General features: G+C 48.3%; 1 protein-coding gene across 1 annotated transcript in view; it reads right to left on the minus strand.

Moving 5' to 3' along the window:
• Positions 1–205: 205 nt before the first annotated feature.
• Positions 206–12,613, minus strand: part of LOC311244596 (contactin-4-like) — a gene marked incomplete at both ends in the record, with an annotated part of 367,297 nt that continues 354,889 nt past the window's right edge. Inside the window, 2 exons of the mRNA XM_084334191.1 lie at positions 206–297; positions 1,430–1,598. Of these exons, the coding sequence (XP_084190317.1) occupies positions 206–297; positions 1,430–1,598 (261 nt within the window). The remainder of the gene's footprint in view (positions 298–1,429; positions 1,599–12,613) is intronic.

Raw genomic sequence — 12,613 nt, forward strand, 5'->3', positions numbered from 1 at the left:
TCGATATCTCCTTTATGAGGGTGGTGGGGGGAGGGGGGAGAAGATTCTCCTCCACAAAGATGCCTTTTGTAGGGAAGAAAGGGAAGGTGGACGCTGGGTGAAGGGAGGGGGGAGCAGGTAGAGAGGAAGGTGCTCTCAAGCCTCTCTTTTCTGACACTTTTCTCCTCACAGAGTAGCCGTAGTGGTGGGTTCCCGGAGGTGTTTGTCATAGCAAAGTCCTGGCTGTGAGGATGAGGGCCACGAGGTAGACCAGGGATGACACGGAGGGCTCCGGGGCAGCTCCAATGGCCATGGGACCTGGAAGGCACACCCAGACAGACACGTCAAATCTCAACAGGAGCAGGAGTCCTTAAACCTTTTGGCACGGAATATCACAGGTCGAAAGGTAACGCGGGCCAAAAATGGGACGTTGATACATTAATACTTCAGATGTAACGAGTAAATAACATTGTTTGTAACATTTAAAAATGAAAGTACAAGGGGCTGGTTAATGATACACCTTGTAATAAGCAATTTATCTCAAAAAGCTATTTAACTGCATCAAAACACAACAACAATTATATCCTCACTATCCTTGAAACCCCTTTTAGGGCCAAAAACAAATCTGTCACTCAAGTCGACCCATAGGCACCACTTTGGGAGCTCCTGTTTTAGATAACACAATTGTACTGGTCTAGGATCAGATGTCTGCTCAATGTAAAAATGTAAAGTACAATTCAGCTTAATATGTTAAACAATGACACAAATGCATTTTGTACAGTAGAACAGTGGACAGCTGTAACTACACATATGTATCAATAGGTGGCACTGTCATACTGCACTCTATTTAGTCCAGCAAGGATATCAAGTGGCCAGACTTGAAGTGGCTGCGATGGACATGTATTTGGTTCTGTCACATCATCATTTTGAAACAACCTTCCTCAGTCCTGACAGTACAGTTCAGCACATCCCTCAGTATGATGTCCTCACACTTCTATACTCACTGTTGTACTCAACCATTCAAATACTCACACAGTCAGTGTATTTAGATAATCAACAGAGTCAGTGCAGTGTATTTAGATAATCAACAGAGTCAGTGCAGTGTATTTAGATAATCAACAGAGTCAGTGCAGTGTATTTAGATAATCAACAGAGTCAGTGCAGTGTATTTAGATAATCAACAGTCAGTGCAGTGTATTTAAATACTCAAACAACATGTATTTGTGACATCTCCAGAACATGAAACTAACCAGTGGCAAGCGGATATAGAATTTCTCCAGACAATTAAAATCTCTGACCAGCCAAGGCAGTCTTCAGAATACAAAAAGACCAGTCAAAGAGACAAGTAGACTCAGCCACAGTCAAAATCTACCACTATGTGTACTACAGCTACTTGGCTGGTGGCTGGTGTTATTTCCTCCTATGCCATGATGCAAGACTAGTATCCCACCTGCTATTCTGGGGATGGTGATCTGGCGGCTACTGCTGCCCTCTCCACCCTCGCTGAAGGGCTTGATCTGAATGACGTAGTCCTGGTTGATAGGCAGAGATAACTCCAGGGAGGTGGTGTTGGTCTCCACCACGCTGGGACGGCTGTGTTTGTCCTGGCTGTACATCACCTGTGGGACAGACGGACAATGAGAGGTGAGTGGTGAGAGGCGTGGAGATACTGAATGCAGTGTGGTATGGTGTAGTGAGGTGTGGTGTAGTATGGTGAGGTGTGGTGTAGTGGGGTGTGGTGTGTAGTATGGTGTGGTGTAGTGGGGTGAGGTGAGGTGTGGTGTAGTATGGTGCTGTGTGGTGTAGTATGGTATGGCGTGGTGAGGTGTGGTATAGTATGGTACTGTATGGTGTGGTGTTGTGTGGTGTAGTATGGTATGGTACCGTGTGGTGTGGTGAGGTGTTAATTCATATACGTATTTAACATTTTAAGCATGGCTTCATTGAAATGCAGGACATTTGTCTTCTGTTGCAGAATGTGGGACAAAGCATCATAATACGAATACAAATATACGAGAGAACAAAATCACAGTAACAGTCATTTTCACTGACTTTATTAATGCAAAAAAACGACTACACATAAAAGCTAAATCAAAGCCAGTGATTCAAATAAATTGATTGTCGAAAAGTCTATCAGTCTGTCGAGTGACTTGTCTCTGTGGGGGAGGCTCGGGGAGCCAATGGAGCTATAAGCTGGGGGGTGGAGAGTCTGGTTTGACCAGTCTTGGAGTTGGATAATGGAGGTCACAGTGGAAACCTTGCTTCTCTAGCATGGCCTCTGTCAGCTCTAGGGCTGGGAATCACCAGTTTCATCACGATATGATACGATACGATATCGATTATTTGGACAACGATACGATATTTGCCGATATCACAGTCTGCCACGATACGATTCGATTCAGGTGCCTGCGTTCGATATGAGATGATATTATATGCCCATTCAGTAACATTTCAGTAACAACGCAGGAGATGCTGGGTTCGAGCCCAGCTCTCTGCGTTGCTACCAGCTTGGCTGGTCGTTCATACTAATACAATTGGCAGTATTAGGGGATGGGAAGCTGGTGGGTGGGGATCGGACGTTGTGGACAGCGACTCCTACAGGTCGGTTGGTGCGCCTGCGCAGTAGAATCAGGAAGCGACGTGTCCCTCCCACGCAGACCCTCGCCGCTGAGAGATCACGGTGTGCAGGTGAAAAGATGCAACAGCTGCCTCCTCGAGTACCGGAGGGGACACGTGATGCAAGGCTTCGTCCACATTGCAGCCGGCTTGTGGGAGGCATGGCCTAATAGCGTTCGAGACAGGGGAGGGTAGAATTGGACAATACAAAATTGGGGAAGGGAGAAAAATGGAAAATGGGGAGAAAAAGTAGATAAAAAAAAGGCATCGAAAATATCATTTGAATATTTTTTTAGCTCTTCCAGACATGAAAAACTATTTATTGTTTTAATACAAATAGACCTCCTGTTCACTGTAAAGTGCCACGTTTTGATAAATTGAGCTTTAAACTTTAAGTAAAAAATTTTGGAACTCACAACACGCAACCTAAAACCCCTCTTTCCAAACGCAGACACTTTCCAAACGCAGACACACACAAGGAGAATGCCCCCCCCCCCCCTTCCCCAGTCCCTAACGGACCTCTGCTGTTCTCTCTATATGGCTCTGATCAGCTTGCTGTAGCTTAGTTAGCTTAGGCTAACGCAACGTTAATTTTGGTATTTAACGCGACGTGGGCATAAAGGAATGGCGAGGATGCAAAGCATGTTAGATGCATTTGACCTGTTGTGGGAAGAAAAAAAAACAGGCACTTATTTCGGGTCGCAAAATAGGCGGACTCTGAAGCAATGCTGTCTTAACGTCTACACGCTGAGCTACTGTTGTTGTTGCGGCCGGGCGGATATGCTCACCAGGGGATTTTCAAAATAAGAGTATCGCAATATGAATCGATCTTTTTACGTTGCATCGATCCTATTTGATAATTGATAATAGATCGATATATCGATCTGGATCGATGTATCGTCCCACCCCTAGTCAGCTCTGTCGCAAAGGGCTCCTCCTGTTTGCGGAGAGCAACATCTCATATTAGAAATGATGACAAAGATAACAATATTTCCCGTGGTCCAAACGAAGATACAAGATAATCATTAAATCAAACCCTACAGCAACAGAACCTCCAAATGGCGAGTCAACTCCCAACTTTCCAAAAATGATTAGTAATATTTCTGGGGGTCCAAAGGAAGATACAAGATAATCATTAAATATTATTTCCCAAACCCTACATTTCCATGTCCCAAATATTTTTGTATCCCTAAGTAGATGATGCAGTGTTAGTTTTTTCTCGTAGGAGGGGGAGAGAGAAAGAGATTTAAAATCATGGATTTAAAAGGTCCAAGAGTTATCAAGCATTTGATTTTTTATTTAACTCATGATAAATATAATCTCTGCCTGTAATGGCACGGTGTGCTGTGAATCGCTGCTCTTTTAAAATCGCAGATAGAGCTGATATGTATGTATGATATGTACAGAAATGATAAAAACAATATTGTATAGTGCGGTTAGGTGGCGTAGCGGAGATTGCGTTCGTCACCAACCCCGGAGCTGTGAGCTGGATTCGCCTGTTCGAATCAGCTCACAGCTCCGGGGTTGTCACCAGCTTGGCTGGCCGTTCACACTAATACAATTGGCTGTATTAGAGGGTGGGAGAAGCTGGCGGGTCGTTGTAGACAGCGACTCCTACAGTTCGGTCGGGGCGCCTGCTAAGCGCAGATAGGACCTGAGTGGGATAGTGTGATCCTTCCACACGCTACGCCCTCTCAGGGAGGATCCGCGCTGCCAGGTGAAAAGAAGCGGTTGATTGGCTGGACGTGTGTCGGAGGAAGCATGTGATAGCCTCCACTCTCCCAGATGATCTGACTGTGGGGGGTAAGTGCGCAGCGACCAGGAAGGGGATTGGGAATTGGCATACGACTAACATTGGGATGGGAGAAAATCGGAGGAAAATGGAGGGGGAAAAAGATAAAAAAAAAAAAAAAACATTGTATAAATTATAAGATTACATTAAGGGAGAACTTTCACCTCTCTACTCATTTATTCACCTCACCTCAATCTGTCGTCACCTTTCAGCATAACTCTAACAATGACCAATTACAGTCCCCACAAGTCTACTTCACATACACAACAACACTTTAGAATCATGTTCTAACTAAGATCCGCTGAAATGCATAGATATTTTCAGTACAATACGAGGTTGACTGCCAAATACTGCTTTAATCATAACGTTAACAGTAACAGCAGATATACAAATACTATTTATTTACCGTGTGTGTGTGTGTGTGTGTGTGTGTAGTGCTGTGTACGTCACCAATAGTCCTCAAGTCCTCTTCTTGTTGATAAATCTAACTTTTGCCAAATCCAGTCGAAAGGTGTGGCTATATTAGTGTAACCTGACCGCCCCCTACTGGTTGAGTATTGTTATCGTGCGAGTAACACGGTAACAGATCTGTTTGCCACCTTCCCGATGGCGGCAAAGGCCACACTCTACTTTGCTGCATCTGTATGGTGTGGTGTGGTGTAGTGTGGGATAGTATGGTGGTGTGTGGTTACGGTGTAGTAAGGTGTGGTGTAGTAAGGTGTGGTGTGGTGTAGTGTGGGGTAGTATGGTGGTGTGTGGTTACGGTGTAGTAAGGTGTGGTGTAGTAAGGTGTGGTGTAGTGTGGGGTAGTATGGTGGTGTGTGGTGTAGTAAGGTGTGGTGTGGGGTAGTATGGTGGTGTGTGGTGTAGTAAGGTGTGGTGTAGTAAGGTGTAGTTTGATGTGTGTTAGATTAGATTCAAATTCATTGTCATTATACAGCACAAGTACAGTACAGCGGAAAGGAGTTTGGCATCCAACCAGAGTGCAAATGTAACAGTAAAGTGCAATAGTAATATACAATGTACAGGTGATTCAAGTGGGTATAAAATATATAAATTAGTATCCAAAGGAGGATATGGAGAGGGCTACAGCGTTCTTGGTTTTGTGTTTCATTAGGTGCTCTTTGGATTAAATCTGGGGTAGGATCCGTTATAGTTATACAAATGTTGAAGTCCAAGGCAGCTCTACACATTTTTAAAAAGCCTTTATTAAATGGCTCACATTATTTAGATCATTTAAACGAAACCAACAAGTTTCGGCCTACATAGGGCCTTCATCATCTATACCCTGATGAAGGCCCTATGTAGGCCGAAACATGTTGGTTTCGTTTAAATGATCTAAATAATGTGAGCCATTTAATAAAGGCTTTTTAAACATTTGTAGAGCTGCCTTGGACTTCAACTTTTTTATGTATATAAATTAGTACTACTGAGTCAGATGTATGTACAGACTTGTAGTATCATTATTATGTACAGTGATATAGGTATAAAGACGCTATGGTAAGTGATACTGGCCAGCAGTGTAACTAATAAGAGTAAGTAATGGATGTACAGATAGATATAGTATCTACAAATAATGTAACAAAGGTTATATGCCGTATTTGCTTTCGCGTCCCGCTCTGAGCCTTATGAGATATCCTTATCTCCTATGATACCTATTGTATCTCCCACGAACAAAAAACTACATGCACCCCACCTGTATGGGGCTCCGCCCCCATGGTGGCACCGCCCATATAGCAGTGACTCTGGTCACCAAACATCCTTCCTCTATTTTCGTCCCAGCGTACTTGGCTGCGTGCACCATACGATAACTAGTAGGATGAAAAGATCAGAGTCATAATGTTTGAAAGCTTACCGGAGGTTGCTGGCCCCTGGCATCTTCGACGCATGTTTTCGGCGACACGACGGGCCTATGTTGATGTCCCTCGTTTGATGACAGCACATCGAGGTTCAGCTGTACAAGACTGGCTGTCGGGCCAGCTTGTACTCAGGTAGGCCCTGTGTCTTCAGGCATGGGTATTAGTGATAGTAATGCTGGTTTGTTTTGTTACACAACCATGTTGTGTGTTGGCGCCGGGGGCAGGATGGTTTGGTGAACGTTCACTGCAGGGAACGGTTTCCAAGCTGTCTTGGGCGTGCTACTAAAACATCTAATGCTATCGCTAATGCCGCATGCTATTACTACTGCTAATTGCTACGCTGTTCTAATGTCTCCGCCGTGAGATGTTGTCACTCTCCCTCCTCTTGCCCGGTTCATAAATGAAGGTCAGTCGGTAGCTGTTGTGGGGTTTTTTGCTGAGTCCTATTTACCTTTTTTCGGGTAAATGGGTTGACAACAGGGTAGGCCGTGGCTAGGTTGCCTGGCCAGGTATGTTACCTTGTGTTCCGGTGGGGTTTGTTGAACGGTGTTCCCATCTGGGTTGGCGTCGGGTAGTGGGGCTATGGGTCCAGCCGACATGGTAAACATGTTGCGTGTCTGTGCGCAGGCATTTGTTGTTCTGGGTCCCACATCGCAGCGCGCTAGGCTGCAGTAGTATAAGGGCAGGGCCGCTTGGGAGAAATGTGAGGCCCTGTGCATTTTTAGACGCGAGGCCCCCCAACCCCTGAGGCGGCCCTGTGTAGTGGGCTATTGTTTCGTTTTGTCACTCTGCTATGAGAAGGTCTGTCTTGCTACAGTTTTCTCTCCTCTCAACCATTCATACTGACGGTCAATCGGTGTACTGGGGGAGTAGTGCGGGGGGGGGCTTTGTTTACCTTTTTTGGTAAATGGGCTAAACTAGGGCTGGTGTCCTGTTGTGAATATGTTGAATGAAGGCGGGACTAGTTCGCTCTGGTCCGTCTCCCCTTAACTTTGTGTGTATGGGTTTGCTCTTTCTACAGTATTTTGTGGTTTAGCTCTTTTATTCATTTAACCTTTTCATGGTGCACACCACAGTGGAGGTTGCTGTTTGCAATCACCACTGGTGCTCCGTGTTAACATCAGTCCTTTGTTTTTGACATATTGAAACAATGCCCCGCCCGGCCGACACCATGGGTGGGTCGGCCTGGCGAGTGGCTGGTGGGCTGTTAAGGCTTGTACCGCCACGGTATGGAATTGGCAACGATTAGAACTGTGTTCGAATTGCTGTTTTTTTCTATTAAAAAAAATTGCGTCTGGTGGAGGGGCCTTGAGGGCCAGCCGACGTCGACACATCGCGCAAGGTTGTTGACGTTATTAGCTTTGACCCAGCCGCAAGCTATAACCGTTCAGGGTTCCCCTCTCCGCAGGGGTTTTTGGTCTTCTGCTGGAGCGCGGGCAGTATTGTCCTAGGCCCTACACCGCCTCACACCGCGCAGCCAGAAGAAGAGAGAGCACGGCCTCGTCAGCGGCGATGACGAGGCCCTCGACAGGCGGCCATGTTTTCCCCCACCAGAGGTATCCTGGGCGTTGATTCGACAGGTGTCCACAAGGCCGACAGCCTTGGCGGCCGAGGGATCGGCCATGTAGGATGGGTTCGGCTTGAACAAACAAGCCGTCACCGTCCTGCCGCGAGCAGCCCGCTCTCCGATCACTCCCTTCCTCAACACCAGTGGAAGAAGTGGGCTCTGATTGTTTCCTTTGGCTGCGGGCCGCATGCCTTCGTTGATGCACGGGCGACCCCCCTTTTCGCTTCTCATGGGGACAGGGGCTGACACCCAGTTGATGGCTGAGCCTGGGTCTGTCCGTGAGAATGTTGTGCTGTCAAGCGGCTCCCACACCTTGAACTGTGTTGGTTGAGCCTGGTGTTACGTCTGTCAACTTAAGTGTTGTCAGCAGGGGGGCTTGAAACCTTTTGAGGCACACAGTGCGGGCTTCGCCAGGCCAGGTATCATGTTGGTGCCTCCCACTCCTGAAATATTGGCAAGTGGTCGCAGCTCACATGATTTGGGGTGGTAGTAATATCACTGCAGGGCTACGGTGTGTAGGAACCCATGGGGGCCTTACACCTTGCATGTCCGGCTGCAGAACAACTCCTTCAGCATGTTCTGGAGGGGTGTTCAGTGGGGGGGCTTTTTTCATCGGAAGCCCCCCGTATCAGACCGGCCCTTTCTGTCGGGGTTCCCCCTTGGGTGCGATTGCCTCGTGGGTGGTGTCAGGGTCAGGTGTTCCGACACGGAACACGCTCCTCGCACGGTTCCAGGGTTGACTACGCACAGCGGGGGGACCGGGCCAACTATCTACAGTTCCTGGCGGACCTGCGCCACGTGACGGCGGGTGCGTTGGGAGTGTCGTCACATATGACTACGGCAGTACCATATGTCGAGGTGGATGGAGAGAACGCTGAGGCGGGGACTTGTGTTTACACAACCCCACCCGTTTTCAGGTTTGGTACAGACCCTATTGTCAGGGTCTCCAGCAGTGACAGCTCTGGTCAACGAGATCCAATCTCTGTGGACGAAGCAAGCCATCGTCGTGGCGTTCTCCTCCCGGTATTCTATGCCCGAGAAGTCGGGAGGGAGGGGTGTAAGACCCAGGCTGGACCTGTCCCATGGGAAGGTTCAGCATTTTTTGGATCGTCTCCTACCTGTTGGACACTGTCAGGTGGGGGTCTGGTTCTCCTCCATAGACCTGTAGGATGCGTATGCGCATCCCCGATCTTCCATCCTAGGGCTTACCTATGCTTCCTTTGCAGGGTTAGCGTATGAGTACCAGAGGCTGCCGTTCGGTTTTCTCTGGCTCCCCGCATCTTCACCAAGTGCGTGGAGGCCGCACTGGGGCCTCTGCGTCGTCCGGGGTTACGGAGTGTTCTGCCCTGATGACGTTCTGGTCCTTTGCGGTCAAGGTGGATCGTCAGGTCTCGTACCAGGCAGGTCTCTACCAGCCTGGGGTTGCTGTAGACTGGATGTAGAGTACTCCTCTTCCCAGTCAACGGTTGGAGGGCTATGGGCATCCATCTCAGAGCGTGTTGTCAACACGCTCGGGAGGTTCCGTCCTAGGACGGTTACAGCGCTGTCTCACGTCGCGTTTTCACCAACGCCTCCCTCGCTGGTGACGCGTCGGGCCAACGCAGTAGGGGGCAGCTGGCAAACCATGCTGCCCGGTCTGCGCTACGTTCAATGTGTTGGTGTTGAAAGCAGTCCTTCTGGTCCACAAATGGTGTTGATCAGGACGGACGATACGACGTCAGTGTCGTGTATCGACAGACAGGGAGGAGTACGCTCCCCCTATCTGCACCAGGCGGCGGGCGGCTGGCTATGGGCGTCCTCCATCTGCGCGGCCTGAGGGCTCCCCACATCCCCGGCAGGGAGAATGTGGGTGCAGAGGTACTGTCGCGGGGCGGTCCTCATCCTGACTGGTGAGGATTACGTCTGGACATGGCCAGGCAGGTCTGGGACCGATGCCGTGCCGCCAGGGATTCTTCCCCATACATCTGTTAGGTCAGTTGTTGGGACAGGTACGTTGAGGGGCGCAGGTTCTTGATCCTGATGGTGTTACCATCTGGAATGCGCATGCTCCCTCCACTGTCGCGCTTACGCGGGCAGATGACGTATGTTCCAAGTGTGGTGTAAGGCGGGGGGCCGGGACTCAGTCTCCTGCCCCCTGGATGCTGTCCTTAGTTACCTCCAGTCTCTCCTTGATAGACTGTCGGCTTCGACGGTGAGGGTATATGCGGCGGCTATATCCTCCTATCATGAGGGGTTTGAGGGGATGTCTTGTTCAGCCACCCTCTTGTGAAGCGTTTCCTGCTTGGCGCTCGACGCGTTAAGCCGGTGCAACGATCCTTGGCTCCGACTTGGGATCTTCAATTGGTCCTCGGTCGGTTGTCCTTGGCCCCGTTTGAGCCGCTCGAGCAGGCGCCGTTGGGACAGCTGTCCTTCAAGACCGCGTTCCTACTGGCTGTCACTTCCGCTAAACGCGTAGGTGAGCTCTGTGCTCTCTCGGTACGTCCAGAGTGCCTGTCTTTTCGGACCGATTGCGGTGTCACTCTGCGACCTAATCCTGCTTTCGTGCCTAAGAATATCCGGAGTTCCTTCCGCTCCCGGGATATTGTGGTTCAGGCGTTTCGTCCTCCTCCTCACACTAGTGAGTTAGATGCGGGCCTTCACCTGTCATGTCCAGTCCGTGCTTGGGGATTTACCTCAGCCGTACTCAGGACTTCAGGGTTACCGACCAGCTTTGTCTGTTACGGTGGGGCTCGTGCTGGTAAGGCACTGTCGGAGCAGCGCCTGTCCCATTGGTTGTGCAAGGGCATTACCCTCTGCTACACGTTGGCTGGGCAGGATACCCCTGGGGGCGTCAGGGCGCACTCCACTTGTGGGGTGGCTGCTTCTGCCGCTCTCCTGGGTGGGGCCTCGGTGGAGGACATCTGTGCTGCAGCTTCATGGTCCTCCCCGGGCTCCTTTGTAAGGTTTTACCTCATGGACATGACCGGGGGTTCTGTCTCCCAGGCGGTTCTGGGGTCTGTGGCCTTTCCTGCTTCCCGTCCTTTGGTCGGGTAGCAGGAGTGTATGGGTATGGGCCACAGTGTGTTGGGTCACACGTGGTTCCGCCTGTACGGTGTGTTCAAGGGGTTCTAGTTCCCTCTTGTTCGCATTCAGGTGGAGTTGACTGCGCCCCCCCTTCGTTTGGAAGGATGGGGTGACAGGGCTCCCCACACCCCTTGATGTGGGCTTACGGGTCCTCAGGGGGTACATTTGTCGGGCTTCGCGTCCGCTCTTCCCCATTATCTCATAAGGCTCAGAGCGGGACGCGAAAGCAAATACGGCATATAACGATAGGTTATGTAGATAACCTAGTTATATTAGTATTGGCTGAGCGTCCCGCTCTGCGCGGCCCTGAGTTCCCTCTTGAGGAATCTTTTCCTGGGACGGGTTTTGGCGAGGAAGGATGTTTGGTGACCAGAGTCACTGCTATATGGGCGGTGCCACCATGGGGGCGGAGCCCCATACAGGTGGGGTGCATGTAGTTTTTTGTTCGTGGGAGATACAATAGGTATCATAGGAGATAAGGATATCTCATAAGGCTCAGAGCGGGACGCTCAGCCAATACTAATATAACTAGGTTATCTACATAACCTATCGTTATATGCAGGTATGTAGAGACATATATACGGTAATAATAAAAGTACAGTATATATGTGGCATATACAGTATTGTACATGCTATCATACATGGGTTTATGCAGTTGTATAAGTAGGTATATACAAGGATTATATACATGTATATTCAAACAGATATATATGCGGTAAATATAAGTGTAAATGTATATACAGTATATGCAGCACTATTGTACATGCTATCATACAGTGTTATGGGTAGACTATAGTTTGAGGTAGGTAGTTAAGAAATTAAATGTGGTATGGTGAGGTGTGGTGTGGTGAGGTGTGGTGTGGTGAGGTATGGTGTGGTACAGTAGGGACAGCAGAATCTCTTGTGGATGTGCTGTGCATAGTTGTGTTGTTAAACCTGGATACACAGTGAGTACTTGTGTATATATATATATATATATATATATATATATATATATATATATATATATATATACATCCCCGGGGAGTGAGAAATAGAGAGAACATACAGATGCATAAAGCCAGAATATTTAGTTGCAGCTTGGCGAGGCTGTGGCTGCACTGCCCACTAGAACATAAGCCCTGTTCACAAGGGACTAGTATTGCAGCCTCATGGAATTGAAACTGTTGTGTACATTTGTATGGAATTTACTGAGGTGTGCAAAGACTGAACTCAACTCAGCCCTAGACTTGACAGTTCAAGTTTCTTTAATAGTTGTCATACAGAAGTACAGAATACTTTCATACAAAATGCTTCTTACTGTTACGCTCCAGAGACTGTGCTAGACAAGATAGTATCATGTAATTTAGAAGAAGAAAATGTGGTCACAGTGTTCGGTATAGACATATGTACAATGTTCTGAGTTACCATATAATATACAATACTATGCAGTGTACTAATGTACAGTACTATCTAGTGCAAAGCAGAAATGGGATGAGGTACAATTTAGGTACAATTTACAGTAAGGTGTACGAGTTGTAGTGCAATCCTTCATCAATAAATATAAAGTGTGGGGAGTGGGTGCTACAGTGTGTTTGTTTAAAGTGGGTGTGTGCTATAAAGTGTGTGGAGTGGGTGCTACAGTGTGTTTGTTTAAAGTGAGTGTGTGCGTGTGGATGTGTGTGCTATGTGCGTTTGGTGGTTGTTGTTGTGTAGTGTTCATTCATTGTTCGTTTAGCAGCCTGATGGCCTGGGGAT

This window comes from Notolepis coatsorum (assembly GCF_963971535.1).
Source record: "Notolepis coatsorum genome assembly, chromosome: 17".
In the NCBI taxonomy this organism is placed as follows: Eukaryota; Metazoa; Chordata; class Actinopteri; order Aulopiformes; family Paralepididae; genus Notolepis; species Notolepis coatsorum.